The sequence below is a fragment of the Podarcis bocagei genome (genome assembly GCF_964188305.1).
Source record: "Podarcis bocagei genome assembly, chromosome: 1".
Classification (NCBI taxonomy): Eukaryota; Metazoa; Chordata; class Lepidosauria; order Squamata; family Lacertidae; genus Podarcis; species Podarcis bocagei.
The window spans coordinates 108,712,361-108,740,065 of NC_138125.1; the positions used below are offsets into that span (position 1 = coordinate 108,712,361).

The 27,705-nt window shown below is 44.7% G+C and overlaps 1 protein-coding gene and 1 long non-coding RNA gene across 4 annotated transcripts in view; one reads left to right on the forward strand and one right to left on the reverse strand.

The window, feature by feature from the left end:
* The window catches only part of GPD2 (glycerol-3-phosphate dehydrogenase 2), an 86,067-nt gene extending 60,115 nt beyond the window's left edge, over positions 1 to 25,952 (forward strand). For all 3 annotated transcript variants that reach the window (XM_081187481.1, XM_081187482.1, XM_081187483.1), the window contains exons 10-17: positions 9,277 to 9,411; positions 10,515 to 10,690; positions 11,869 to 12,000; positions 13,117 to 13,275; positions 14,965 to 15,077; positions 16,556 to 16,634; positions 16,747 to 16,845; positions 22,050 to 25,952. In XM_081187481.1, coding sequence (XP_081043607.1) covers positions 9,277 to 9,411; positions 10,515 to 10,690; positions 11,869 to 12,000; positions 13,117 to 13,275; positions 14,965 to 15,077; positions 16,556 to 16,634; positions 16,747 to 16,845; positions 22,050 to 22,175 — 1,019 coding nt within the window. In that variant the 3' untranslated portion in view covers positions 22,176 to 25,952. The remainder of the gene's footprint in view (positions 1 to 9,276; positions 9,412 to 10,514; positions 10,691 to 11,868; positions 12,001 to 13,116; positions 13,276 to 14,964; positions 15,078 to 16,555; positions 16,635 to 16,746; positions 16,846 to 22,049) is intronic.
* The window catches only part of LOC308583749, an 8,706-nt gene continuing 5,513 nt past the window's right edge, over positions 24,513 to 27,705 (reverse strand). Inside the window, exon 2 of the long non-coding RNA XR_014006403.1 lies at positions 24,513 to 27,705. This exon is cut by the window's right edge and continues 4,773 nt beyond it. This is a non-coding gene — a long non-coding RNA (uncharacterized lncRNA).

The following is a 27,705-nucleotide window of genomic DNA, read 5'->3' on the forward strand; positions in this document are numbered from 1 at the left end:
TCAGGATTTGGAAGATATTCAGCAATTTTATCAATGTGTGGAATTCTAGTAATTGTATTTATACCTTCAAATAAGAGTATTTAATCCACATTAAGTGGTAGGATTTGTAAGAGGTGAGTGTAGCTGCTAGCTTTCAATAGATCCTTGGCATTAGAGATAAAGGAAGTCTCTACTTTAGCTGTGATTCACTTTCACCCTGCATAGCTTGATTTTAAAAAAAAATAATTAAGAAATCCGCCAGCACCAACTTTCTGCTGTATTCAGCTTCCTTATAATTATCTAAAACTAGATCATCCCCGCCACCCATCTCAACAAGGGGAACACTGGGAAGCTAAAATGGCACACTGTTTGTTTAATATAGGTCAGAGGTAGCCAATATGGCGCCATCCAGATGTTTTGGATACAATCCCCATTGTCCCTGACTATTGACCCAGTCTGATAGTTCACAACATCTAATGGGCACCATATTGGCTATCCCTGTTATAGGACATTGAAGAGTCTTCTGATAATCAGCCAACTGGAATCTGATTTGAGTATTGAGATACACAAGAAGCTTCAGATTTCATTACCAAGCCCCTGAATCATCTAGTCCTTTTAAAATGATTCTATAAAAAGGCATGAACTCTAAGTTGCCCTTTGTAGGTGTTGACAGAGGCTGAATATTCATATTCAGCAACCTCCTCTCCACAGACTGAAAATTCTAGATTGCTTGTTTGTTCTTCCTTGAAATGGGTAATTGATAGTTCTGTTATTGTTGTAGCCATTAAAGAAAAATGGTCTACCGGAGAAGGGGGGGAACCCCTATCATTAGGTCCCTCGTGCAGAAATTAATAAAGAGCTGTGGTTTGTCAGGCAAGGTGGTTGGTTACACTAAGCTGCAGCTTGGAGAATTGATTAAGACAGGATTTTTTGCAGGGCAGTTCTGCCGAAGTAGTTTTCTTGAGCGTTTAATTCTTTTGAAAGTAACCAACCTGGGTTGCACACTGTTTTTCCACATGTGTAATTAGTCGTGTTTATAGATTGTCTGTTAGAGAATTAACAATTGTCCTGGCCGTATCAACTCACTGCAGACCTGCCTTTTTGCTGCCAAAGACAGTGGCAGGGTTATCAACTTACACAGGCTTGGATGTGTTCCAGCTGTTTAATTATAGTGTCACACATGCTGCTTTTTTCTAGTTTCATTAATTTATAAATGTAATATGGTATCTTATTTCTGTGATTAGCACTTCATTCTGGTGGGTTAAACATTCTGGCAGAACAACATTGATTTCTCAGATCTCTTCTCTGTTCTTTCGGGATATTTTTACAAGGCATTATTGATTTTTCTGTTAACACTCCTGTGAAAGCAGTATCTTAAAATATGTAACCCTCCCCCCCCCCCAGACCCTGACACACAAGCCTTTGTGTAAGATTGCTTTTATCCATCGTTAAGTAAGAGGATGAAATTAGTTTTACAGACTTTTGCTTTCATTTAGGGGAGGTTAATAGTAAAACATCTGCTCTGTGAGTGAGAAGGGAGTCTTCAGGTAACATTATGGTCTTTATTGTGGCCGGGTCCTTTTCGCTTTTTAAAGGGTCACTTGGGTGCTGTTGTTGGATAAACAAGATGCTGGTTTTTGCTTTGGAGGGTGTCATGGTTATCATCCAAGCAGCGGTTGTGACAATTGCACCAAAATGTACACACGTCTAGCATAGCACTGCTGATTGTGTCTCTGAGGGCTAGTTTAGGCCTTTTGCAAAGTACAAATTGAAACATTATGAGAAGCTGTAGAACTGTGGACCAAAGACTGTAAAAGGACTTTGATATTTAAAGTTTGTCCAATAGAGCTTCATGCAGCACATAGTATTAGTATTATTTATTCAATTTATATACAGTGGTACCTCAGGTTACATACGCTTCAGGTTACATGCGCTTCAGGTTACAGACTCCGCTGAACCAGAATTATTACCTCGGGTTAAGAACTTTGCTTCAGGATGAGAACAGAAATCGTGCAGCGGTGGCGCAGTGGCAGCAGGAGGCCCCATTAGCTAAAGTGGTACCTCAGGTTAAGAACAGTTTCCGGTTAAGAACGGACCTCCGGAACGAATTAAGTCCTTAACCCGAGGTACCACTGTAGTGCCCTTCATCTGAAGTTCCCAGGCTGGTGTACAATTTTGAAAACATAATTTACATAGCATAGTAATTTTAAGAAAAATCACAGAAAAATAATAATAGCAGTCTCCCCACTTTTAAAAGGCCATAGATTATTCAGTAGCTCACTCTGACATGAGTCATGACCACCAACTTAGATGAAGGGATAAATTCATGGAGGAGGAAGCTTATCCATGGCTACTGGCCATGATAGCTATGCTTTGCTTCCACAGCTGGAGACAGTAATGCTTCCGAATGCCAGTTGCTGGAGACCACAGGAGGGGAGAGAGCTCAAGTCCTGCTTGTGTGTTTCCCACAGGCATCTGATGGGCCACTGTGAGAACAGGATGCTGGGCTAGATGGGCCAATGGCTGGATCCAGCAGGATCTTCTTAGGTTCTTGTGACTTCTCCAGGACTCTGTGTGTGCTTGATTTTGAGGTCAGGGCTCCTACAAGATTTGCTAATGTCCACGTGGAGATAGCAACTCGCTGCCTTGGGTGTTGTTCATGGAAAGGCGGAATATAAATTTGACTACTAAGTACTAGTAACAGAGACTAGGGTCCTGCGGGACTTGACATCTTTCCGCAGGGCCTGCAAGGCAGAGCTGTTCCACCAGGCCTTTGGCCAAGGCACAGCCTGACTCCCTCCTTTGGCAATCCTCACAGGACTCTAGCCCAATGGTTGCCATTAATCTGATTGGAATTAATTTTATAATGAAATGATTTTAGAATGTTTTATCATTTTACTGTTGTTAGCCGCTCTGAGCCCGGCTTTGGCTGGGGAGGGTGGGATAGAAATAAAATTTATTATTATTATTATTTAAAGCTAATATGATTGGAGGCAAGTGCAATATAACTGCTGATCAGCAGACCATCATGCTTAGTTGCCTAAAATATTTTCTTCCTCTTTTGAGACCCAACAGTGTTCCTTTTTTCACAATCATGGTCTTTCAATATTGGGTTAATTGCACATACTTCATTTTTTTTCATTGTAAAGCACATAAATTTTATCCTGACTTTCTTCCAAGGAGATTAGGGCAGTTTAAGATTTCACACCCATTTTATCTGTACAACAGCCCTGTGGCATATGTTAAGCTTGAGACTGGGAAAGTGACCGACTCAAGGACACACAGTTTCATGATAGAGCAGGGATTTGAGTTGTCTTATGTCTAACACCCATTGTTACTTTGCTCCCCTGGCTCTAGTGACATTTCTGTTGTGCGTTCGTTGGGTTTGTTCAGACCTCCAAACCATTGCACCAGTATCCTTCAGATTAAGGGACATGGGCCGATGAAGGAATAAGGCATAGGAAGAAGCAATATGCAAAAGCAGCCTTCATAAAATTTGCCAAATTTCTGCATTTCTTCCTTCCCTTTTTGGAAGGGAAAGGTTCTTCTCAGTTAGGTGAACTCTGTATATATTTGTATGTGAAGGGGGCAGAGTTTTGTATTAACTACATATAGTGTTGAATGCTTACAGTGGCAAAGCTGTTCCCTCACCCCACTCACCTTGTATATTATATTTCCATAGCAGTCATTCTGTGAACTGGCCCTTGGGTGGTTGTGCTTTGATATGATTTATTATTTTATGAAAAGTCCTACAGCGTTTTACAGCCTTCCTCTCTGCTGTAAAAAGACCTTATGTGGGGGGACATTGGGCCATAGTGTAGAAACTATATATTGAAACTACCTCAATTATATTGTCAAAATAAATGACACTTTCTGTGATATTAAGTATGAGGCTCTACAGTTGTTCATTAAATCTGCGTTTCTCAGCTTCCATTGGGAGATTTCCCTTTTAAATCTGGCTCACTCGCCTGACTGCCATCCTAGGTTGGAAAACACTGAAGCAAATCTGTTGATGGGTTGTTATGCCTTAGTCCTTCCTGAAGCATGTTGAGAGTAAAAACAACAACAACAACAACAACAACAACAACAACAACAACAACAACAACAACAACAACACTTGCTGTGTCCTGCTTCATTTTGTGTTTTTCGTTTTGGACCAGTGATGTCAGGTTATGTAGTCTTATAGAACATACTTCCTGTTCAGATTCCTGTCCCACTTTACAGTCTACTGTAGGCTTGCAAACCTGTTTTCAATAGAAGCGCTAAGAAAAATACTTTTGTAATTAGAGGCCCTAGCAGTGAATGTTGAGTTTCCAGGAAATAAAACAAAAGAAGGGAAGTGAGCTCTAAAAAGAGAATAGATGCAATGATAGTAAACTATGGTGCACATAAAATACTTTGTTACAAGTTTAAAACTTCTGTGGCAATAGTCTATTCACTGGACATAGCTACAGAAGGCAATAAGAGGTTGTCATTCTTTGTGTCTCTCCCCCCTATATATATATATATATATATATATATTCACATTTGCTCCACTTTGGTTAAAGTTCAATTTACATTTGTTGACAGTGCTTACCTGTTTTTATCCTCTACCCTTTCTGTTCTAGTGCCACCAGTGGTCACAATCTAATGATCCTGTAGAGGTTATAGCTGTATTGATAAACAGACAAAGAATTTTTATTTATTAGTCTCTTTCCCCCAGAGTGACTCAAAGTGACTTACATTAAAACCAGTTAAAAAGAACCAATAAAAAAACCTAAAAACACATCCATACAAATAAAAGGCATGGCTTACAGATCCCATCTCACTAAAACGAGGCCATAATGCCGCTTTTCAAATTAAGGGCCAAAAGCCTGGATAAAGAGAAAAGTCTTTTCTGGGTACCTAAAAATAGATAAAGATGGCACCAGGCATGTAATATTTACACACGAGGGGAGTCCCCAGTGAAAAGGCCCAGTCTTGTGTCTCTAGCCTCTGAACCTTCCATGGAAGGGGGCACGTGAATTATCACAGAGTCTGGGGTGGTTCATTTAAGGGAGAGGCGGTCTTTGAGGATCTGGGGTCCTGAACTGCATATTGGTCAAATGCTTGTTAGGAGGATAGAGCAAACTACCGTATTTTTCGCCCTATAGGACGCACCGTCCCATAAGACGCACCTAGTTTTTTGGGGGGGAAATAAAGGGAAAAAAATTATTTCCCCCCCAGGCGCGGGGCTGGGGCAGCCCGAGCTTCCCCCGACCCCAGCCCCCAAACAGGCAGCTCTCTGCAAGCCGTGGGAGCCCAGCGGTGGCTCCCGCTGCTTGAGGAGAGATCCGCGAAGCCTGGACGCGCTGAGATCAGCGCGCGCAGGCTTCGGGATGCCGTCAACTCTCCCCAAGCAGCGGGAACGTTCCCGCTGCTTGGGGAGAGATCCCCGAAGCCTGGACGCGCTGAGATCAGCACGCGCAGGCTTCGGGATGCCGGCAACTCTCCCCAAGCAGCGGGAACGTTCCCGCTGCTTGGGGAGAGATCCGCAAAGCCTGGACGCGCTGAGATCAGCGCGCGCAGGCTTCGGGATGCCGGCAACTCTCCCCAAGCAGCGGGAACGTTCCCGCTGCTTGGGGAGAGATCCCCAAAGCCTGGACGCGCTGAGATCAGCGCGCGCAGGCTTCGGGATGACGGCAACTCTCCCCAAGCAGCGGGAACGTTCCCGCTGCTTGGGGAGAGATCCGCAAAGCCAGGCTTCGGGATGCCGGCAACTCTCCCCAAGCAGCGGGAACGTTCCCGCTGCTTGGGGAGAGATCCCCGAAGCCTGGACGCGCTGAGATCAGCGCGCGCAGGCTTCGGGATGCCGGCAACTCTCCCCAAGCAGCGGGAGCGTTCCCGCTGCTTGGGGAGAGATCCGCGAAGCCTGGTCGCGCTGAGATCAGCGCGCGCAGGCTTCGGGACGCCGGCAACTCTCCCCAAGCAGCGGGAACGTTCCCGCTGCTTGGGGAGAGATCCGCGAAGCCTGGACGCGCTGAGATCAGCACGCGCAGGCTTCGGGATGCCGGCAACTCTCCCCAAGCAGCGGGAACGTTCCCGCTGCTTGGGGAGAGATCCGCGAAGCCTGGACGCGCTGAGATCAGCGCGCGCAGGCTTCGGGATGACGGCAACTCTCCCCAAGCAGCGGGAGCGTTCCCGCTGCTTGGGGAGAGATCCACGAAGCCTGGTCGCGCTGAGATCAGCGCGCGCAGGCTTCGGGATGCCGGCAACTCTCCCCAAGCAGCGGGAACGTTCCCGCTGCTTGGGGAGAGATCCGCGAAGCCAGGCTTCGGGATGCCGGCAACTCTCCCCAAGCAGCGGGAACGTTCCCGCTGCTTGGGGAGAGATCCCCGAAGCCTGGACGCGCTGAGATCAGCGCGCGCAGGCTTCGGGATGCCGGCAACTCTCCCCAAGCAGCGGGAGCGTTCCCGCTGCTTGGGGAGAGATCCGCGAAGCCTGGTCGCGCTGAGATCAGCGCGCGCAGGCTTCGGGATGCCGGCAACTCTCCCCAAGCAGCGGGAACGTTCCCGCTGCTTGGGGAGAGATCCGCGAAGCCTGGACGCGCTGAGATCAGCGCGCGCAGGCTTCGGGATGCCGGCAACTCTCCCCAAGCAGCGGGAACGTTCCCGCTGCTTGGGGAGAGATCCGCGAAGCCTGGACGCGCTGAGATCAGCGCGCGCAGGCTTCGGGATGCCGGCAACTCTCCCCAAGCAGCGGGAACGTTCCCGCTGCTTGGGGAGAGATCCGCGAAGCCTGGACGCGCTGAGATCAGCGCGCGCAGGCTTCGGGATGCCGGCAACTCTCCCCAAGCAGCGGGAACGTTCCCGCTGCTTGGGGAGAGATCCGCGAAGCCTGGTCGCGCTGAGATCAGCGCGCGCAGGCTTCGGGATGCCGGCAACTCTCCCCAAGCAGCGGGAACGTTCCCGCTGCTTGGGGAGAGATCCGCGAAGCCTGGACGCGCTGAGATCAGCGCGCGCAGGCTTCGGGATGCCGGCAACTCTCCCCAAGCAGCGGGAGCGTTCCCGCTGCTTGGGGAGAGATCCCCGAAGCCTGGACGCGCTGAGATCAGCGCGCGCAGGCTTCGGGATGCCGGCAACCTCTCCCCAAGCAGCGGGAGCGTTCCCGCTGCTTGGGGAGAGATCCGCGAAGCCTGGACGCGCTGAGATCAGCGCGCGCAGGCTTCGGGATGCCGGCAACTCTCCCCAAGCAGCGGGAACGTTCCCGCTGCTTGGGGAGAGATCCGCGAAGCCTGGACACGCTGAGATCAGCGCGCGCAGGCTTCGGGATGCCGGCAACTCTCCCCAAGCAGCGGGAACGTTCCCGCTGCTTGGGGAGAGATCCGCGAAGCCTGGACGCGCTGAGATCAGCGCGCACAGGCTTCGGGATGCCAGCAACTCTCCCCAAGCAGCGGGAGCATTCCCGCTGCTTGAGGAGAGGTCCGCGAAGCCTGGAGAGCGAGAGGGGTCGGTGCGCACCTACCGCTCTCGCTCTCCAGGCTTCAGCGAAAGCCTGCATTCGCCCCATAGGACGCACCCACATTTCCCCTTCATTTTTGGAGGGGAAAAAGTGCGTCTTATAGGGCGAAAAATACGGTATAGGTAGTAAATGTAGAAGCAGCCAGAATATTTATTTTCATTTTATTTGTTACATTAATTTCCCTTTAAGAAACTGATGAGTGGCTTTGTAGTGGCACTGGGTCCGTTGAGACATATCATTTCCCCATCGTCCAAAACATGGTTTCAAGGGTTGGGATCATGCTGCAAGCTTGCAGACTTCCTCTGGTTAAAAAAAAAGTATTAGCACATATTTTTAAAAATGCAATGATGCGGTCTAAAGGAAGTGATGTGCAAAATGCAAAATTCAAGGAGAAAGTAGCTCATTGCTGAGTTGGATTGGGAAGGTAAGGTGTCATGTTGCTTTCAAGAGAAGTATCTGATAAGACCCACTGATGGAGGAGGGTCCTTGGCTCTATTCTATCTTGATGACAAGTGGATAAGTAAAGTGTTTTGGTGCTTGGCTGCAGTGACATTTTCCTGACCCTTTTAAGGTGGTCCAAAAGGAAACAGCGTAACCTGAGTACTAAAAGAAATAATAAATCCAAACAGAGCGCCGTAAGTGTGAAAACCGATGAATTTTAAATTTCCTTGACCTCTTTCACCTATGCAGAGCCACTCAGAAAATCTGCCTTCCACAAAATGCATGCAGTGAATGACTACAGTGTTCTTTCCCAAGGTTTGACCAGATAAAAATATGGTGAAACTTTTGAAGCCACTCAACACAGTCATTTTGTGCATGGCTGGCCAAGCTCGGTTTGTATGATGCGTGTGGCAAGTGGTTTATCTGAATAGTTCCAGGCATATTGTGTTTTTGTACTTGGCTACTTAAGCCACAGTACTAAAAACACAGTAACTTTGAGGTTTGCCCAAGCATATAGATTATCTGTTCTTCATTAGCATAGTTCAATTTGGAGTGAAAAAATGAGCAATTGGATTACTTGGAGTAGGTGTGTTAACTGCTGTATTTTTTGCTTGCTATGTCAGAAAGCAAGTTAGAGGCAGGCTTGTTATCATTCTGCTCCCAAGAAGATAAGCAAGTTGTGGTTCCAGATATTCACCCTCTATCCAAGGATGTGAATAGTGATAATACCAGCAACATGGCTTACCATGCTGTCCAAGTATGGCCATTGTATATATGTTTCTAGGAGGACCAGAATCTTAAAAATGATCATGGATGTTCTCAACATTCTATTGAGCTTGAAGGTAATAAGACACATGTATTCTGCTACATGTTGTCGTGCCGAGATCTAAAGTTAACTTTCTAATGCCCTTTGGTGTGTGTCAATATAAACTGCATGTGTACTTAGCTGCTTGTCTACTGTAGCATATGGCAGAAAATGCATGCTTTTGAACTGCTGTGGGGGCAGCTTTTTATAATGCCTTTGTGATCAAAAGGTTTCATGATGTTAAGACCTTGGTGGTTGTTAAATTTTGACATCCAGGAAATATTTCTATGTGATTTCCATTGATGCAAACTTTCATTTTGGGTAAATTAGACTATGTTTTCACCCCCCCTTTTCAAAAATGAGTATACACTGCTTGAACATTAGTCATTATTGAATCAAAAGATGCAGTTGTACCTCTTTCTTCTTTCTTTACCTTTCTCTCATTAACATTTGTGGAGCTGGCAATATTATTACTCCAAGATTACATTGATGGCATATTTTTAAAATTATTGTTGTTGTTATTTTTAAAATTGTTGTTCTGATGGGGTTTCTTTTTTCCTTTTCAACCACAGTGAGGAGAGGAGATGTCTTGGCAGCATGGAGTGGGATTCGTCCCCTAGTAACAGACCCCAATTCTAAAGACACCCAGTCCATATCTCGGAATCATGTGGTGCATGTTAGTGACAGCGGCCTTGTGACTATAGCAGGTACCAGACCTTCACTTTCAACCTGAGATGCTTGGGCGGGGGGAGGGGGATGAAATGGGTGAGGTGGCTGGGTTCTGCACTTGAAAGAAGCGATAAGTGGAAGGGCTAAGCCACCCTCTTCCAGCACAACTCTTGTTTTGTTTCAAATGGCACCCTCCCATTACCTCTTGGTAACAGAAAATATTTGTAGACTATGGTTTGTTAGTTCAGTTGTCTTAGCTTGATGGAAGACCCTGTGAGCGCATTTTAGAAGGGAACAGGCACTGGCCTATAAGTGACTTAAATATAAAGGACTATGCACACTGCACACCTCAAGTCCTCTGTAGCAGTACCAGTCGTACCCCTGGTGTATCAGAGACCCACTCTCATCTTTTCCTGCCAGCTACTGATGTGAGCAACAATCAGGTCTGGGTCAAGGCACAGGAACATTCTTCTAGCAAGACAGTAAGCAATAGAGGTGCTTCATAAAGCAATAGGCAATCAAAACAGCTGTGTGGCATATTCGCTGGTCCCAGGCACTCAATTCTCCCCATTATAGAGCCTTTTCAACTCAGCGGTTACACTAGCTGAAGCCAATGCAAAGATTCCGACTTATGCACTGGGGCTTTCCCTCTGCCTGCACCCAACACTCCCCCCCCCCCATTTACTCTGAATGGTCAGGAGAACCCCCAGAACAGCAGATGGGGAGAGGAGAGGGGAGATTGTTCTGCTGTGCAAGTGGAAATGTTTGCGCCGATGAAATGATCTCCTTAGCACTAAGTTGAATGCAACACCAAGCCAACATGAAAGAGCCTTTGCTCTGACCTTAATAAACTGACAGGCTTTTTTAGTCATTGAATTCTTTATTAGTGAACCGATCATTAACTTTAATGGTCTAGCACTTGGTACCGAGTGAAGTTAGTCAGATGCGTAGACTGCAGTTCTCAGTTCTGAAACAATGGGACTTTTCGAGGGAGAATAGTTTTAAGGGTCGTTACATGGGATTTGTATTGGATTGCAGCCTGACTTTGTACTTTAGAAACCCCAAACCACAAATTATTGAGGTAGATAGGAAGTGGCGGGTGCAGGGTGCCTTCAGTACCCTTTTACATTAATGTTTCCAGGTGGGAAATGGACAACCTATCGCTCGATGGCAGAGGATACAATTGATGCTGCAGTACGTGCTCACGGCCTGCGTGCGGGTCCCTGTAAGACAGTGGGTCTCTTCTTACAGGGTGGAGAGGGTTGGAGCCCGACTCTTTATATTCGACTGGTTCAAGATTATGGACTTGAGAGTGAGGTGAGGCTTGTGGTGTGATTTCTTTTTAAATCTTAAAACTTTGCTGTAAAGAATACGACACCTTGGATCCGGAGAACTGTGAGCAGAGGGGAATGTTATTTTTATTTCACAATACTTGCAGCTTGATTGTACTAACTGCTCAAAGCAGTTTAGAAAAAAGGATCTTTCCCAGCCCTCTGTAGCTTCCTGCAGCCAGCCCCCAACCTTTCTCGAGGGTTTCTCAAGGACCCAGTGTGGGCTGGGTTAACTGCGGAGGGGCTGTTGGAGGAAATTCCCCCATATCTGGTGGAAGCATCTTCTGTGAGCAGAGGAGTGTGTGACTTCCATCTCACTCGTCCTCTGGATACTGGTGTTGGTAGGGACCATTGCCCTGCCCTACTAACTGATCCAGGTGTTGCCACTACAACCAGCCTACGAATGTTCAGAGGGGCCACACAAGAAGCAAAGAAGGATGGAAGAGGCTGGAATGAAGGCTGGGAGTGAAGGAGAAGAGGAAGGAGAGAATGCAGCGGGAGAAGCTAGAATGAGGCAAAAGGTTGGGAATTGATGGGCAAGGGGTAGTGGAAGAAAGGGAAAGGGGCTTCCTTTCTCTCACTCAAAATGCCTCTTATTTTGGCCCTTACCTAATTCAAAGTTCTTTGTTTAGATTAAGGATTTTTTAAAAGAGCACATGCATCAAATGATTAAAAACCAACTATAAATGTTGTTTAACTGGGCTAAATTGAGCCCTAACCCATTATTATTACTACTATCATGTCTGTTGTTGTTGTTATTATTCAGGGGCTCTATGCTCTGTAAGCCCAATTTACACAATCCCAATTTTGATCAGTGTGCGCACGCACATGCATCCTGTCTCCTAACTGTGACAGTCGAAGAAGCCTCTTGGCTTCTTGGTCCCAAGTGAAGCTATTCTTCAAATGTGACGACAGTAGCAGAAACCTTGAAGCGTCATTAGTCACTGTTCCATTGATACATGCATAGCTGTGTTAGTGCTAGCCTAAGCGTTCCCAGCACGAGCCGTTTCCTCCCACCCAGCCCTCATCAGATGACGCCTTTGGCCCATTAGTTAACAGGCCACAAGAAAACTGTCAAGGGCAGCTCTGTCTAGATGGAGCTGTATTCCAGGAAGTGCCGAATGATGAAACAGTTCTTTTTTTAACCTGATCTTAATCCCGTAGGTGGCTCAACATCTCTCAAATACATTTGGGGACAAGGCCTTTGAAGTGGCAAAGTTGGCCCAGGTGACCGGGAAGAGGTGGCCTATTGTTGGAAATCGCCTGGTTTCCGAGTTTCCTTACATTGAGTCTGAGGTATGACAGTGAGACCCTTTGTTGTCGTGTTGCTTCTTTCCTTCTCCTCCCCACCCTAGTTGTGTTTAAATGCTCTGCTCCCTTGAAGATGCTTATTCTGCCTACTGCCTGGTGACATCAACTAACAGAGGTAGCGCTATACACAGTGAAGTTTCCCCTGCCTCATTCTATCCTCCCCAGTTTAAATCTTGGGTCTGCCATTAGGCAAGCCAATATCTCTCAGTCTCCATCTGCGATATCAGCGTGATAAATACTGATCTACCTTACAGGGTTGTTGTTATTATAGGCAAAGTGCTTTTAACATTCTAAGGTGTTATAAATGCTTGCTGTTATCCAGGTAAGTCAAATTGTCCTGCCCATTCCCCATAGGGGGGCGGGAAGCAGAACAGGGCTGCCGGTAGGAACTGAAGAGGGTGGTATGCTTTAGGGAGAAGCAAACAGCAGGTGGAATTCTGTGTACGCATATAAGCTAGAAAGGATATAAAGCAGGACAGGTTTTACACTGCAGTGAGATAAGCATGCGTTGCCTGCTCGTGTGTCTGCACATCAAGCTGCTGTCAAAGGCACGGCTGCAGTGGCCAGTCAAAACGCTGGCAATCATTTAAGGATCCTGGGAATATTAGGAGGAACAGGCTCAGGGCATGTAGCAGTGTGCAAAGAGTAAAGTGCTGATGGTGGAAGATCTACTAAGGTTAGGAAGGGATTGCAGTTCTCTGAAGAATATTTATACCTATGGATGAATCTCTCCTTCCCTGCCCAAGAGAACGTGAAGTATAACCTCTGAATTTCTGGGTGAAATGTGTTTTGCTCAAATGCGATACCAAATGCACCTCTTTTTAATCCGAGAAAACAAAAGGACAGCGGACCATTGTAGTGTAACAAAAGTTCATCTCAGTAGCCTAGAATGTATGCTTTCGAATCAGGGTGATGGTGGGTAACTCCATCTTGAATCACAGTCTGTATACATTACATTACAGAACATTACATTACATTACCTCTTTCCCTTTTCTTTTTAGTATTGTAATCTCTCTGTCCAGAGCCAGGCTATCGAACTGAAACAGATCTTTGAGCGCTCTCTCTCTCTCTCTCTCTCTCTGTGTGTCTCAAATATTGTAGATTGAGTATGCAATCCAAGAGTATGCCTGCACTGCGGTGGATGTGATTGCTCGCCGCACACGCCTGGCCTTCCTGAACGTGCAGGCTGCCGACGAAGCCTTGCCAAGGATAATTGAGATAATGGGGAAGAAGCTCAAATGGAGCGAACAGAAGAAAAAGGTACAAGGGCGGGCCTCTAGGTTCGCAGCAAAAGGATTGCAAGATCCTTCCCCAAGAAACTCATGGGCATTGGCGAATGAGCCATAGTTGCTTTGGATTTTGTTTTTGTCAGGGTTGTCAGAGTTGTTGGCCTGTGGAGGTTCAAAACCCCACTAAGCCAAGGTGCTCGCTGGGTGACTTCATGCCTGTTGCTTTCTCTCAGCTAGACCCACCTTGCGGGATTGTTGTGAGATAAACGGTGGAACAGACATGTGCACAGTGGTACCTCGGGTTACATACGCTTCAGGTTACATACGCTTCAGGTTACAGACTCCGCTAACCCAGAAATATTACCTCGGGTTAAGAACTTTGCTTCAGGATGAGAACAGAAATCACGCAGCGGCAGCAGGAGGCCCCATTAGCTAAAGTGGTGCTTCAGGTTAAGAACAGTTTCAGGTTAAGAATGGACCTACGGAATGAATTAAGTATACTTAACCCGAGGTACCACTGTACTTCCTTTAACTCCTTGGAGGGGTGTGTGTGTATACACACACACATATGCACAGACACGCATGGGCACCCCCCCATTCTGGTTGGGCCCACACCACATGCTGCGTTTACTCAAGCGATGGTGCTAAAATAGCCTCCCTTTGGGGACTGCTCACCCTCCCTGCTGTAATATTTGGAGGTACTCACCTTCTTCCCAGAGTTCCCTTTCCCCCAAAAGCCATGGTGGAGAGAGAGGAGATAAACAACATGATCCAATCCACATGGTGAGTACTGCAACTCTTGCCGTAAGAACTTAGACCTGTTACTGAGGGCAGGCCAATTCCTGCCCACATGGCCTTCCTGTGGTACATGTAGTTTGCACTGGAAAAAAGAATGTCTTTCATAAACATGCTTTCTCCCTTCCTTCCGCCCCCAGTAGCTGTACTTCATGTGCTCAAGGAGTTCCAGTATCTTGTTTTCAGGCCTTTTGAAGCTAACTTACTTGCTAGGGAAAACAATATTTTGTCAAAGCACGATAGCTGGTTTCATCTGTAAGTCCCTGCTTCCTCAAAGGAGCAGAGCCTGGAAAACACTGGACATGGTCAGGCACATTGAATACAGGAGCAGAACAGCAAGGAGCAGAAAACAGTGCAAAATGAAGTTTTGGAATGGAAGAGGGGATTTGAAGATTCCCAACTAGGGGCTGCCTCGTTGTCCTGCTGCCTGAAGAGAGTAATCACAGCAAATGCCAGAAGCCCTCAAAAATTGGATGCATTAAAGCCTGTGTCTCGCCATTTAGTGTATTTATTGTAGCTATAAGATACCAGCATTAAATTTAAAGGCCATCTCTTGTCCCTTTCTGTCTGCAAGCACAAGCCTTGCTGACATCGCTGCTAGTTGCATGTGTGGATTGAGGGCACGTTAGAGCCTTTAAAATCTTTACATTGCACGTCTCCCGGAGTAATTATCGCTTGATAATCAACACTTGTACAACCAAACCAGTGATCTAGCTGAAGCATGAAATGCTGCCTAATCTTAATTACCTTGTTCACCTTTAAGCACTTTTTGGTCATCAACTGCTGATATTCCTCTAAGGACCAGCAATTATAATTAAGTGAAAGGAGCCAGTAAAACATTACAGCAAAGAAGGAATTCGGAATGTAAATATTTGCTGTTACCCTAGAGTTGAGACACTGTGTGCTGCTCTCTCTCTCTGTATAGGAGCAGCTTGCAGAGGCGAAGAAGTTTTTGTACTACGAAATGGGCTACAAGGCACGATCAGAGCAACTGACGGATCGCAGCGAAATCACTTTGTCCCCAGCAGATATTGAGAGGTAAATACATTGTGCAAGGTAGTAGTTGCTATTCTCTGGGGTCTGGATAGAACTGTGGTGGGTAGGTGGCAAGTGTTAAGAACAAAACCCCCAGCTGCGCAAGCTGGGCTGAGATGGCAGATCCTTTTATTTAATTTTGCTGCCATTGTACATGATCTTTCTTTGTGTTTATTTGCCCCATTTGAGGCTGGATTGAGGGGTGTATGGGGAGTTAGGGGACGGGTAGGACCTCTGGTGGGGGATACATTGTGTTCCTTCTGGGGTACTTTGTCCACCTTTGGTCCCCACCCTGTACTCAGCTCTCACCTGTGGCTCCTAGAAGCTGTAAGCGTGTGCCAGTGCCCACACTCTTGGAAATGGCTTTGACTGGCCTTTCCTTCTCCAGGCGAAGACAGACTCTGGCAGATTAAGTGGATGAGACCAATAGTGGGTCCAGCGGTCAAGAAGGCAGTTTCTGCATGAGCTGTGGAGGGAAATGGTGGGCAGATGGGGCTTGGCAACCTGGGAAGGTTTCCCATCTAGGAGAAGGAAAACTCTGGTCCTGAACCACCACTGCCTTGTGGGATATCTTTGGGAGAAGGAAGACATAAATCAGGAGTGGAGTCCCTAAGATGTTTGGATGGCATCATATGCACCTCCTCCTGGCAACTCCTGGTGCCAAACATATTGCTCTGCTTTCCTTTGGATCACATCAGTGAGGCTGAGAGGGAGGCAGCCCAGGACCTCCATATACACTGCCTAGACTTGCGCCTAGGGGAGGTCACTTCAGCTTGATCTCACCCCCAGAGTACTCCGTTGTCTCTCGAGACAGACGGATGTCATTAGGTTGCTTTTAGTGACTGTTTGACATTCCCTGATTGGCTAAGAGCATCGGGCATAATTATATCTCTGTCTTGGCTCAACACCTGTTGGGTCTGTGTATGACACTGCCTTGTGTATTCAGATGATTAATCCATCTGGTCCATTAACACTCTCTCTCTACGCTGACTTGCAGTGGTTCTCCTGAGCTTTTAGGCCAGGGATGAGGAATCTCTATGGCCCTCCAGATATTGTTGGGTTCTCAACACCCATCAGCCCCAGCCAGCAGTCAGGGATGATAGGACTCGTAGTCTATCAAGATCTGGCGAGCCACAAATGTTTCTGATCCTTGCTTTAGGCAGACCTTTCCCCCACTTCTGCTACCAAGATTATTCAACTGGAGATGCCAGTGTGTTGGTGTTCAAAAGTATGTGCTCTACTATTGAGCTGCACCTCCTCCCCCAAGATGACTGAATCCTGGCAGTACTTGGTATTGTAGGAGGTGGTATGTTATGGCATTAAAATGAGGAAAGTTGAGTAGCATTGGTGACAATAACCGCGGCACTGTCTGATGGTGGAGATTTTGCAAGGAAGGAGGAGAACATCCCATAGGTTGGGCTTCTTTATAAAACTGCTTTTGCTCTTTGGCATTATATAGCTGTTTCCTGAATTTTTTGCAGATATAAAAAGAGATTCCACATGTTTGATAAAGATGGCAAAGGCTTTATTACCATAGTGGATGTGCAGCGTGTGTTGGAGGTAACATTTTACTTACCTTAAAAAATACTATCAAAATTCCCTGACGTGCTATTAATAGTGTTTTGTTAATCCAGGATTGTGGGTTTTTTCCCCTTTCATAAACTTTTTATAGAGCATCAACCTTCAAATTAATGAAAGAGCACTCCATGAGATTTTGAATGAAGTGGATCTGAACAAGAATGGGCAGGTTGAACTCAATGAGTTTTTGCAGGTGAGTTGGTTCCTTCTAAATATGTGTGATTGTTTTTATGCATATATTTTATAACATATGCAAAGTATAGCATGACAAGAAGGGGTGGGCAGGCAGCCCAAGCGAGCTAGAGGGAGGGGGTAACCAAAACAAGATGTAGCAGCCCCCCAGCTCCGTTGGCTTCTTTGTCTGCCATCCTTGTGGGCCCTGCCCCTGAGATCCAGATCCCCAGGCCACTTGGCACCACCACAGTGGCACCTTGGAAGTTGAACGGAATCCGTTCCAGAAGTCCGTTCGGCTTCCAAAACTCCAGCCAATCAGAAGCTGCGGAAGCCCCATTGGACATCCAGGTTCCAAAGAACGTTCACAAACCGGAACATTCGCTTCCGGGGGTGTGGCATTCAGGAGCCAAAATGGACGAGTACCGAGGCGTTCGGGATCCGAGGTACGACTGTACTAGCTGCCCTCATCCTCTGAGGCTGGCCTCATAATCCACTGCTGCCACTGCTTGATTACCATGGTGAGTGACAGAGAAGCAGTGCAGGGAGGTGGAAGACACCCAGAATGCAATTTTAGCCAATGATCTGGCTGTCACATAGTGCAGGCAGGTAGGCCTTGAAATCAAGGTCTCTGAAAATCATTTAATATTTACCTTTTCATCTTAGATTTTTGTCAGCAAATTGGTAATGGGATTGCTGTTCCTCGGTTGGGCAAAACATTAAATCCTTTGTTTCAAACTTAGTTGTGTTGACTCCTTAGGTTTCTTCCTACTCACCCCTGCAGTTTCTCCCTTTTAAAAAATTGATCTCCAGCCTACTTTCTGACTTAACCAATTCTAGTAGACTTGGCTTAAATTTAAGCAGGCAAATTTTCATGCTCAGAGTTTGTCCTTTCCATGCTCATAACACTGACTTGTATGGAGACTGATTAAATATTGATTTAATATTTCTCCTGATTATTTAAATTAATGAATTTACAGGATGTTTATTTATTTTGCGCATGGGCAACATGTTAGATGCCACTTAGTCTATTGGTGAATCAGCACAGTGTTGCTCACATTGTCCAACATAAGGGCCAGCGGCCCAGGACATGATTCCTTCTTAGTGGTCCAATGCTGAATATAAATTCAGGAATTTTTTTGCTCTTTTCCGAGGCTAGCTGTATCTGTGATTTTGTAAACCATTTAAATGCAGGTTGGAAGGATGTTTGCTACATAGTAGCCAATGGTTGGACAGACGGATTTTCCTTTTTTAAAAAAATCATTCTTTTTTTGTTCCAGCTATATGATAGGGATGGAATATCTTGCATATTCTCTTCCCATCTCATAACTAAACCTATTTAAAAACTGAAATTCAAAAAGAGGGGAGAAGCAAAACAATATACCCCCTTCCTATGATAAAAATACTAAATTTGTGCTATTGGGCTGTAATTAATTTGACATCTGCTTGACACATGGATTACTCCAGGATCACATACATGCCACATTCAGTTTCCAAGCACATCTGCATTGTTAAAATTTGTGCACTCCATCTTTCAATCCCCCCCATGTATTTATTTTAGGGGGGGCACCCACCCAGACTCACAGCAAGGTATGAGAGGCAGCTTGAGATGGGGTGGGGGTAGGGTATTGCTCCAGACAATAGCAAGTAAATCACTGCGATCTCTCAACCAGCGTTCATCTTGCTGCATGTTTCTTTGCTTGAGGAATCCTTTAGCACACGGTATAGCCTTTCCCTTAGTCAGATCCGCCCTTGGGGTTTGATGTGTGAAGGGAGAAGCTTGCGTGCGTGGCCCCCTCCTTCCTTTGCATGGCCGATTCCCTCCCCTGTTGTAGTTAGGAGTATCCATAGCCTGCCTGCAAGCAGAATTGGAACCCCAGTTTTTGAAGTCTGTTCTCATTCTTGCTAGCAAGCATAGCTAGCGGTAACCGGAGTTTTGCTGAGTTCTAGACATCGGGGCAGTTCTAGACGTCGTTGCCACGTATCAGGAAGTGGGGGAGAGTGTCAGCACACAGGAGGCGGAGGAGGAATTGGCTAACACGATCCTCAAGCGCGTTCTTGATTGCCACGTTGTGTGTTTTCCTTGATGTTTGAACTCTGCCGCTTGCATATCAATTGGCCTGTGAATTGCTCCCTTATCCTATAAAACCAGAGGGGAGAAAATTGGCCTGTGGTTTTGTAGGTGCAGAAGGTGGAACGTAGGAACACACGTGTCTTTAATTCCAATGCTGCAAAATACACAAGCTCCAAAGAGGTTTCTGAAATGCGTCTAGGCATCCATTTGACTCCTTTCATACAAGCAGCAGCTTATTTGTTTTCCATTGCCAGCCAGGTTTGTTTTTGTAGAGCCTTCCTTGGTCAGGTTTTTCAAATGACTGCCAGGTCCTTCCTGTGCAGTGGCAATGATGAATGCAGAACATGAGATAAATTAATGCTGGGGATTTTGGTCAATGTCAGCCCTTTCTTCACTGTGTCAAGTTAAACAAACAAGATCAAGGCAAAGGAAAATGGTAATTGTCTCTCTCAAGATGGGTTGCAGATAAGAGCACTGTTGAATCTAAATGTGGAAATTTTCACAGGTTGAGTCTAGCGTATTATATATATTTGTGTGTGTATATGTGTATTCTCCCCCCTTCCACACATAGTAGAATAAGTTATGTGAGTACATTTATTTATACAGAGGTTTAAAATAGAAAATTTGCCTGTAATGTAAATCACATTAAGGCGTTCTTTTTTAAAAAGAAATTCTACTCCCCACCCCACTCCCAGCTAACATTACAGTTTCCCCTTTCTCATTTATTCTCAGGCTTCAGAATTAACAGGATTTAATTTTAGATTTTGAAAGTCTTATTCTGTATTGGTAGCACTTTGATTTCATGATTGTATTTGTTTAAAATTTGGCTTGTTTTGTCAGTGCCATCATGTTAAGATGAAATAGCTTATCCTGTTGTATGTTATTTGTGTGGTTTTTTTTTAAAGGGACCAGCTTTATTGTGCTTTGCACACTTCAGATATTTAGGGGTGCATGCTTAAAACCATTTAACACAGATTTGCATTTTTTCATTTAAATTTCCAGCCTATCTTATCCCAAGTACTTGGGCCAGGTAATAATACCAAACAAGCCAATAAAACTAATAAAATATAAAATGCAATGTTTAATTCATCTTGTTCAATACCAGTTTCTCTCCTGCCATCCAGAGCAGAGCCTGTAAAAAACAAGATCTGGTTGCATTCAGGACTATACCAGTTTAGAATACAGAGTAGGGGATCTCTTGTTTGACATTGCCTCTATGTCAGGCAGAAGGCTTTTTGTCTAGCCACCTCCCTGGTGTGCTATCTTTGTAGGTAAGGGGTGCTTTTCATATACAAAAACTTTGGGACAGGTGATTTCACACTGCATGTATTCCTCAGTTGGCATTGATCCACGTGGATATAATGTATTGTGGTTCAAGGACCCGATCCCCGCATAGTGGAATGAAAACACAAGGACACGTGATATAAGGGTAATGGGCAAGAAAAGGCCACAACTTTATTGATTACAGCAAGTGAAAAGGTATTGGCTTAGGCATTGGATTACGTCAGCTGACTCCACCCACTCAGAGAGGGGTGAGTCTAAAACAGGGGGGTTTATTCACCAGTAGGTGGAGCCTGTTGATGCTAATCCAACTATAAGCTTTCCCCTGATGTCACTGAGGGTCATGCCATGGCCTCCCGCCACGCAGGCATTGGACAGAATACACGACCGCCGGATTCCTTTAATGGAATACTCAAAAATTGAAGGCGTAGGCGATGGCCACACCTAGCCCTTCGACACACCACAACACATTATTCCAATGCCTAACCTACCCACCAATACCACGAAAGTTGTGACGATTGCTATGAGGTAGGCGAAAAAAACAAAAAGCCTAGTGCCAAATGGAAAAATTCCTACCAGGCCCCCCGGGCAACCAGGGTGACCAACCTAAGGTCCATAGCAAGGCCGAAGAAAACCGAGACCCTGAGCTCTAAGGGAGTGGAGGGTGGGTGGGTGACTCGTGACGGGACGACGAAAAGTGAGGCCGGGAGGCTGGCGCCGCAGCAATTTAGGCTGCTGTACACGCCCCCTTGAAGGCACCTGGTTGGGTGCCTGGCCGTGGGCGTGGGCGCCAGCCAGGTAAGTGGGAGGCAGGGGGCAAATGCCCCCTGCTTGAGGCGGAGACCGGCTCCTGCCCACAACCACTCCCCTCTCTTGCAGGAGGAGAGTCTTTGTCATCACAGGCAGGCGGGTAAAAAAGAGAACTTCTGCTCCTCCGAAGGAGTAGGTCTTTTCATTTATTACATACACATGATCATTCTTTGAATGAATAGAATGATGAGTGGCCTACCTCTGTTTTCTTCTTCAATACCTGTTTCCTAGATTTTTAAATCTCCAGGGTAGGGACATATCCTTCTGTTCTTTGAAAGTACCATGCTCATGGGTGATGTTACTGTTGCTGTTGCATCCATTCATGTTAGTCTAGTCTTTCAGATGCTCAAACCTGCTTAAACATCATGGCTTTTCTCAAGTAGCCAGAAGAGCTCCAATGAATAGTTGACTGCGCTTGCTTAGGCAATCCAATGAGCTAACATAAAAGTCAGAAATATTCATATATATATATACCTATATCTATATCTATATGTAGAGATATATATAGAGCTATATATAGATATCTGTGTGCACATATACATACACAGAGAGAGAGATGAATATCCTGGAAGAATTTCTGATTGCTCAGAAAAAGGAAAATTGGCCAAATAATGCCTTGCACATTGTTCATTCATCTCTGCTTTGGCCTTAAAGGAAAAAAAGTCAGAGAAGTAAAACGAGAGTGTGGCTTGTAGCATTTGCTGTCAGGTTGATAATTGTGCGATGCAAGCCCAGCATAACAAATAGGACAGGAAGAGCAGTTCTCCAATTGTTCTGTTGGCTTTCTCACCTGAGTAGCAACAATATGGAATCAGAACACTATTAAGAGAGCATGCCCAGCAGTGGTAATATTGAAGATGCTGTGCTCATCTTCTGAGGTGTGGAGGGCGGTGACACAAGAGCGATGCTTCTCAGTCTTCCACTCTGGATTTTGAGAGTGAAGTCTGGCTCTGCTTCACCACAGAGTTTTTTAAATGTGTTAACGTTTGCTTGTGTGTTAAGACATCATATATATAAAAAATCTGCATTTCTAAATGAATGATTGTTTGTTTGTGTTTTAGCTCATGACTGCTATTCAGAAAGGATTTGTCTCTGGAAGCCGCCTAGCTGTACTTATGAAAGCTGCAGAAGAGAACATCCACCAGCGCGATAGGATTTCAGTAGATCGGAGTGGTGGCGGTCTGTGAGTTTTGGGAACCCTCGGCTGCAAAATGGTGGATCTCCTGTTGCTGCTGAAAAACATTCCAGTGCTTTCAGATGTGTCCCGCTTCCTCTGCTTGATCTGTCTGGCATTGAGCAACTGTACGGAAAAAAACACTGTTGCAGTCTGCTTACTTAACAGTCTACTATTGCAGTCCTTAAAGTTCTACTACCATTTTGACTTTAGGCCTCCTTAACTGGGTATATGTTTCTGCTTTCTGCAGAATCAGTGGTGGACATGCATTTGGAGTGAGGGAACTCTGCCCCCAGTGCCTTTTTCTGGGCAACTCCTGGGGGATCTGCACTACACCTTGGCTGCCCTTGGGGCCCATGGCAGGAGATCCAGGTGCAGTTTCATTCTGCCACCTGAACTGGAACAAGAAAAAATCCTTTTCTGCCTTTGTAAGGTGGCCCCTGGCTCTCTTCTCCTGTCTTGCTGCTTTGATTTGGCAGAAGTGGAAGGTGCCAGCATGCCTTTAGTGTCTTATACGTCGGCTTGTTTATTAAACTTCTGGATTGCTTTTTTCTTTTAGGAGAAGTGTGTTGTGCTAAATATTCATCTTGTTGCCTAGAACTTTGGGGATGATTGTATTATTATTATTACTGGTATTGCAAAGCTATTAAAGCATGCATGTCGTTTTAAAAAAATGGAGTGATTTGTTGTTGGGGAGAATAAGAGTTCTCACATCTGGATTTTCCATTGAATATTGCACAAAATATAAATGTATGTCCTGAAAATTGCCATGATAATTGTGTCCGGGTTGGAGGACATATTGAGTTCAACATATTTAAGTCTCATTGAAACTAGTGGGGCGTACTCAATTATGTCCTTCACCTGTGATTTACAGGTGAATTTCTGAAATCACTTTAAGACAAGCATAACTTTAGAAGCACAACACAAGATTATTATGATCATTATTTAAATGGTGCCTATTATGCCACCATGGGAAAACGCAACATTATGGATGGAAGTTTCATCCCTGTTATTTCTTCTATAGCAAGTGGTAAAGTTTGTGGTGCATATACAGTAGTTGGGTTTCTTGTGAGGTTTCTATCGTGTTTTTAATGCCAGTATCTCAATTTATTGTTCGTTTATGGAGAATACACAAAACAAAGCACAAGCCGAAACTATTCTAGCATCTCAGCATGTTTTGCTAGAGAAACATGGAGCTGGATTTCATTTAATTATTATTAAGGTAGCCTCTATGATTTTGGGCACGCTTTTGAAGCATGGGTTTTCATTTATCTTTTGCCTTCCAATTAAGTGGGCTAATGTCACTCAGGTCACTTGGAAGCTTTCTTTTTGCTGTCTGCAAAATAAAGGAATAGTATGCAGCAAAGAGAAAAGTTGACATCAGGTGGGCCTTTATTTTGACATCTCTAAGGGCTTTTACCCTCATGCCAGTTTTTTTATTTAAGGGATACTCCTGTAAGAATTGACATGGGAAAGTTCTGCACTATTTTAACGGCATGTCGAGATTGTTTTCATCATCATTATTACTCTTATTATCATTATTTATTATTGTTAGTTTCACCCCCTGAGTGATGCAAAGAGGGCATCCCAGGGAACAAAACGTAGGAATTGGCCCTTAATAGCATGTAGATGTAAGAAGGGTTTCTGTGCATATACCGCAGGATCCTTCTAATGGACCATGGAACTATCTTAATATTCCTGCAATGCCATCCCCAAACCTCTCCCCTGGCAAAAACACTTTTTGAAGGTGTAGAGGGCGTTTACTGCTAGGAATAGCTGCAAGTGTATTAAAAGTAACCCGGCAACTAACTTTTAGAAGGATCCATTCACATTTTTGCATGTATAATTTTTTTTTTCATTCTCAAGATGAAGGCGAAGAGCCACAATCTAGTAAAAGATATTTGAGGGCAACGTTCTCAGAGGCCTGCTGTGAAATTCCATTCAGACATTTCTTTTTGCTATGATCAAGGTCCCTCAGACTTACTGTTTTCTATGTTGGCAGTAGCAGGAAGGAAATGGAGAAGAAACAGATTTGTCTTGCTTTTAGACCCTGAGCATTTCAGATAGACTTGAAACATGTGACTAAATCCTTTTGTATATTTGGACATTTGAGACGTCTGTCTCTGAGCACAAAGGGTTATTTTGTACTCTCGGCTGCTTCCCCTCCACACCACCAACACACATTGGGCTGGTTTTTTCATATCTGTTTTCATCCCCTTATATATGTGTATGTGCATCTAGTTTGGGGGACATGAAAAATCAGCCCCAACCATTAATTGGAAACTTGCTTTCCCACATATTGCAGAATGTGGGGAAACAACTACCGTATTTTTCCGTGTATAAGACGCCCCCGTGTATAAAACGCCCCTTATTTTTTTGGATTCAAAATTAAGAAAATGCACTATACACTCTCCGTGTATAAGATGACGCCTTATTTTAAACTTCAGAAATTTAGGAAAAAATATAGTCTTCTACACGGAAAAATACTGTATTTCCTCTATTTGCACCCCTAAAAGGGCGTGTGTGCCAATATTTGTATATAATCAAAGTAGCATTTTAAAATTTCATACCTTCAGACAAAAGAACATCTGCTATCATGTTCTCTCTCTCTCTTTCTCTAACCATTAGCTTAGCAGTAGGGCTTTTAGCACTGAAGAGCAATGGGTATCCAAGCCATGTTACTTTAGACCTATCAGAATGAAAGCCTCAGCACAAAGTGTTTTCAAAATGCATATAAACCTTTATATGCACATTAACAGAAGGCAACACAGGATTTCCAGCAATGTCTAGTTATGCCAATAACTTTAGCCCTATCGGGGCATCATGAGCTCCTGTTTTCAACAACACAGGAGCATGGAGCAGGCAGCACCATGTAGATTTGCATCTGATGTCATGTGCTTCCCCCCAAGGTCTGTACATACAGCACAACACTTGTGAAAACTTCCCCAGAACCTTGATTATGATGGGGTGACCTTCATGCTCACCACTATGTTCATGAATGGCCCTTCCCTAGAGACGTTGGTGGGACTCCTTGGTGTGGTTCCATTCCTTTCTCCCGTAGCTCTTTAGCCTAGGCATTACTCTCCTCACCATTTGCTACCAACACGTCCACACCATGAGCATGCACTTGTAGTGGAGGTTCTTTTCCTTTCTTCCGTAGTTTTATAGTATGCACGTTCCCCCATTTTGGGTTGGATCTCTCTGAATGTCCTTCGCTTTGTCACATGGGCGCCACTGCTTTGTACAGGAAGCGAAAAGTTCTGCGCATCATACTTGATTGATTCAGTCAAATGATAGGCAGAGAATTACTTGATTGGCACGATATTCTGGATTTTTGTTATTGTAAGTTTGGAAGATGGTCACGTGCGGGAAATAGAAAGCACGTGCAGGGTTTTTACTTTTCCCAGATAATAATTCTGTATAATGCCACAGTGTTCCAAAAAGAAAGCCAAAACAATTAACAGCAAAGCAGCCCTGTAGTTTGGTGTGTGTGTATGCACACGCACCTATATGCATACATATACATATATACTTTGCCGCATGTTTTTCCATCTGGCACTTTTATGTATTGTGACGGGTTATTGTTCAGGATTGGACTGTTAAATACTGTGTTTGAGGCTGGGTTGTCATTTTTATAACTGTCTCTGTGTTTTATTGTCATTATTTATTACTTTTGATATACAGAATGAGCTGCATGCATTTATAGAGCAATAAGAGGATGTATTTAATGTGCCTTGTTTTTAACTGAATAAGAACTGAACACATGAATCAATAAAACTGATTAAAATGGTCCACTCGCTGGCATTTTGATGTTACCGGCAGTTACGGAAATAAAGTTGATTAGTCTTGAACTATACCCTCCCTTCTCTTGCGCCTCCCCCCCACCCCACCGGTGGTTAAAAGTTTAAAACAGATTCTTCTTAAACCTCCAGTTTTAAGGGACAATATAAATTACTGGCCCTAACTCTGTGTATCTGGTTGGGCAAATTAGGAGTTAACATCCAAAGAAGCTTGTCATGAGGTATTAACAGTAGATGTCCATTTTGGAATACAGTAGAATATATTTTCATTGCTACCATGGAGGGCTTTTTTCCTCTTTTTTCTCTCTCCTCCCCACACTGTGAGATCAGAAAATGGCAACAGCCCACAAATTGTTACCAGGACGGACTTATTTATTTATTTTGTTTCATTCCACCCAAAGCTCTTCAGGCACCATGTCCCCAGCCCACACTGATGAATTTTATCATGACTAAAATCAATAGGAATAAATGGAAAAGATTACATAATCCATTTTGATCATCTTGCATGTCAGGTTAGTCCAGAGTTGCCAAGTGCTGATAAATGTTCTGAAAAGAGAGGGAGGGGGGAAGCTATATATTTTCATTGACAGCAAATCAGCTAAGCTGTTTATAAGTTTTTAACGCATTAAAAATAAGAATCATTCTCATATTCTTTTATAGTCCCAAATTTACGTTTGGCGCCTGGGCTTTTTCAGATTATGGTTTTTGTTTCTTAACGTTTGCTGTCAGAATGCATTTGTTTTGCTTCGTCATGTGAATGCTGTGTGGTTGGCGGCCGGAACATTATGAAATGTTTAGAATCAATGCATCTTGAGCACATAACTGCACCCCCCCCCAAAAAAAAATGGTTGTGTAGGTGATGTTTTTGGAGACACATTATTCCACCCAAAACCTCAGAGCTGCTACCTTCCTTATGCTCAAAAGCATTAATGCACCTCCACCCCACATCCTTGCATGCGCTTTTAGAGGGATAGTTGCCCTCTCCACAGAGATAGATAAATGAATTCATAATAAACCTAGTGAAAAGGATGTGCCGTGGCCAAGGTTTCAGGCTCCAAACACATAGGAAAAGGAGGACGCGCATTTCAGCAGCGAGCCTGGAAAATACCAAGTGCTTAGAGTGAATTCCCACATCAAATTTGAACTGATTGCATTTGATTGGGGGAGATTATAAAAGAGAGCAACATCTTCAGTGATGTGCGTTTTGCCGCTTAAATGAGTTCTGTTTCTCACCCGCTGAAAATGAAGGGCCTCTCAAGTTTGCCCATCTCCTGCCTTTTTAGTCTCATTCCTTCCCACCTCCCAATTATCCACTGGAGGTATGAAACGTATACAGAGGCGCAGGAGCATTCATGCTGTACAATATTTGCACAGGTGTTGTGATCAGGAGGCTGCTGCGGGCTTCAGTCCAGAATCAATACTTCACTCAATCTGTGTGAGACACAACTAATTTAGGAGAATTCCTGCTCTTCTCTCCCTGCGAGTATCTCTGCTTTCCATAAACTGTCAGTGGCTAATTCCTTGCTGTGCCTATTCTTAATTCACCTGGAGTTTTTCTTTTTCTGAAGGCATAAGCATACATTAGGTTACTGAGTTGGATTGTACTGAAGTGCAGAGAGATTTGCTATTAAATCTGCCCCGCCCCAAAATACTGTTAAGCTGTTACATTTTGGTATGTATAACTGAAGCTTTAATTTGGCCCTCATTGGGTGTTAAAGTCGTTAATTCCTTAAAAGTTTTTTC